Source organism: Malurus melanocephalus, unplaced genomic scaffold, assembly GCF_030028575.1.
Source record: "Malurus melanocephalus ecotype Western Australia unplaced genomic scaffold, MMel_1.1 scaffold_2041, whole genome shotgun sequence".
NCBI lineage: Eukaryota > Metazoa > Chordata > Aves > Passeriformes > Maluridae > Malurus > Malurus melanocephalus.
The window spans coordinates 12,993-14,878 of record NW_026625273.1 but is presented as its reverse complement, the minus strand read 5'-3'; the positions used below and the strand labels follow the sequence as shown (position 1 = coordinate 14,878).

Below are 1,886 nucleotides of genomic sequence, written 5' to 3'. Positions count from 1 at the left end.
GTGCCAATGTCACACGGAGCAGCTCAGGACAGCGCGGTGCGTCACGATATGTCACGATATGTCACGATATGTCACGATATATCGCGACACGTCCCGATACGACGCGGCCACTCACTGGAGGAGCGCGAGGTGCTGTTGACGAAGACGTTGAGGAACTTCTTGGAGAACTGCAGGTCGGCCTCGGGGGACGAGTCCTCGGAGGAGCTGCGCGCGTCGGGGGCCACCAGCCCGTCGCCGAAGGCCACCTCGTCGTCGCAGGCGCGCAGGATGTCGCTGTCGTCGCTGAGCACGGACGTGCAGCGCCGCAGGCTSACCAGCTCCAGCTGCGTGTGCTCGTCCACCACCAGCGTGTATTTGACCGAATCGTAGGCCAGCGACTCGTCCAGCGCCGGCGGCTCCGGTGGCAGCGTCCCCTCCCCGGCCTCCTCCAGGGCCATGGCGAAGCCGCGGTTGGTTTTGGCCGTGGACACGTCCAGCGCGGCGGGGTCGGTGTCGGGCGCTAACCGCACGTCGTCGATCATGGAATCGGCCTCCGGTGCTGCCGAGTCCGGCTCGCTGTCCGGTGCCCGGCGCCGGGGGCTGGCGGGGTGGCGGTCACCGGTCACGCCGGAGGGCTGCTCGGTGCCCGGGGATGCTCGTGGTGGTGGTGGCGGGCGGCAACCCAGGGTGGCCAGGACTTCGGAGGCGTCCAGGCGACAGCCGAGAGCGACGGGGCGGCCGGGGCACACGGGAGCGATGGTGTCGTTGGTGGGGTTGCTGAGGAACAGGAAAGGCCCCGGTTCCTCGGCCGGCGGCTCCGGTGGCGGCTCGGCGGCGGTGCGCTCGGCCTCGGCCAGGGAGCAGCGCAGCGTCTCCATGTCCACCAGCTCGATGGCACCGCGCTGGTGGCCGYGCCGCTCCGCCGCGTCCCCCAGAGCCGCCGGCGAGTCCCGCGGGCCCGGCTCCTCGTCCAGCGCCTCGCTGAGGATCTCGGGCTCCAGGTCGGAGGCGGGCGAGATGGTGTCGCACAGCGAGTGCGTGTTCTGGAAGCACTCGTCCGGGCACTTGATGGGGTACGAGCCCTCCGAGATCATCTTGTTCACCAGGTTGCTGAGCAGCCACGGCGAGTCCGAGTCCTCGCTCAGGTCGGGCTCGGACTCCGAGTCCGAGTCGTACTCGCTGTTGTCCTCCTCGTCCGCCTCGGGCATCAGCTTGGGCCCCACGGGCAGGTAGAAGGAGCGGCGGATGCTCTCCAGGCTGTGGTCGGGGTCGATCTTCAGGTCCAGGGGGCTGGCGCTGGACACGTCGGTCTGGCCCTCGGGCGCGGGGCCGTCGGCCGGGTCCAGGCTGTCGTAGTAGGCGTCCATCTTCAGCTCGGCCAGGCTCTCCCTCCTGAGCACGCCGCGCTCCTGAGCCGGGCCCCGCTCGGCCGGCTCCTCCTCCTGCTCCTCCTTGCCCTTGTCCAGCAGCAGCGAGTCCTTGATGCCCAGCAGGCCGGGCGCCTCCAGCTCGGGCTCCAGCTCGCCCTCGGAGCCCGGCGAGCTGGCCTCCTCGATGGAGTTGGTCAGGTGGGACGAGCGGCCGCTGCTGCTGTCGCTGCTCAGGTCCAGCTCGGTCTCGGAGATGGACGAGATCATGTTGCTGACCAGTCGCCCGCCGGCGAACGCCGCCTCCAGCTCCCCGTCCACGTCCGAGTCGGAGCCGGGCGAGCTGAGCTCGTCCCCGCGCCGCCCGCCGGGCAGGAAGGGCTTGGCCGTGCGGCTCGTGAGRTCGGCCTCGATGCCGGGGTCCGAGGAGGGCGACGTGGTGTCCGAGGAGCCCGAGGGGTGGCCGCGCACGCTGGCGGCCCGGCCGGACTGGGGACCCTCCCCGTCGGAGCTGAGCGGCTCCGCGGGGCGCGCTCCCGG

General features: G+C 71.2%; 1 protein-coding gene across 1 annotated transcript in view; it reads right to left on the bottom strand.

Moving 5' to 3' along the window:
• Nucleotides 1-67: 67 nt before the first annotated feature.
• The window catches only part of LOC130587526 (C-Jun-amino-terminal kinase-interacting protein 2-like), a 6,699-nt gene continuing 4,880 nt past the window's right edge, over nt 68-1,886 (bottom strand). The window contains exon 3 of the mRNA XM_057388505.1: nt 68-1,879. Coding sequence (XP_057244488.1) covers nt 72-1,879 — 1,808 coding nt within the window. The 3' untranslated portion in view covers nt 68-71. The remainder of the gene's footprint in view (nt 1,880-1,886) is intronic.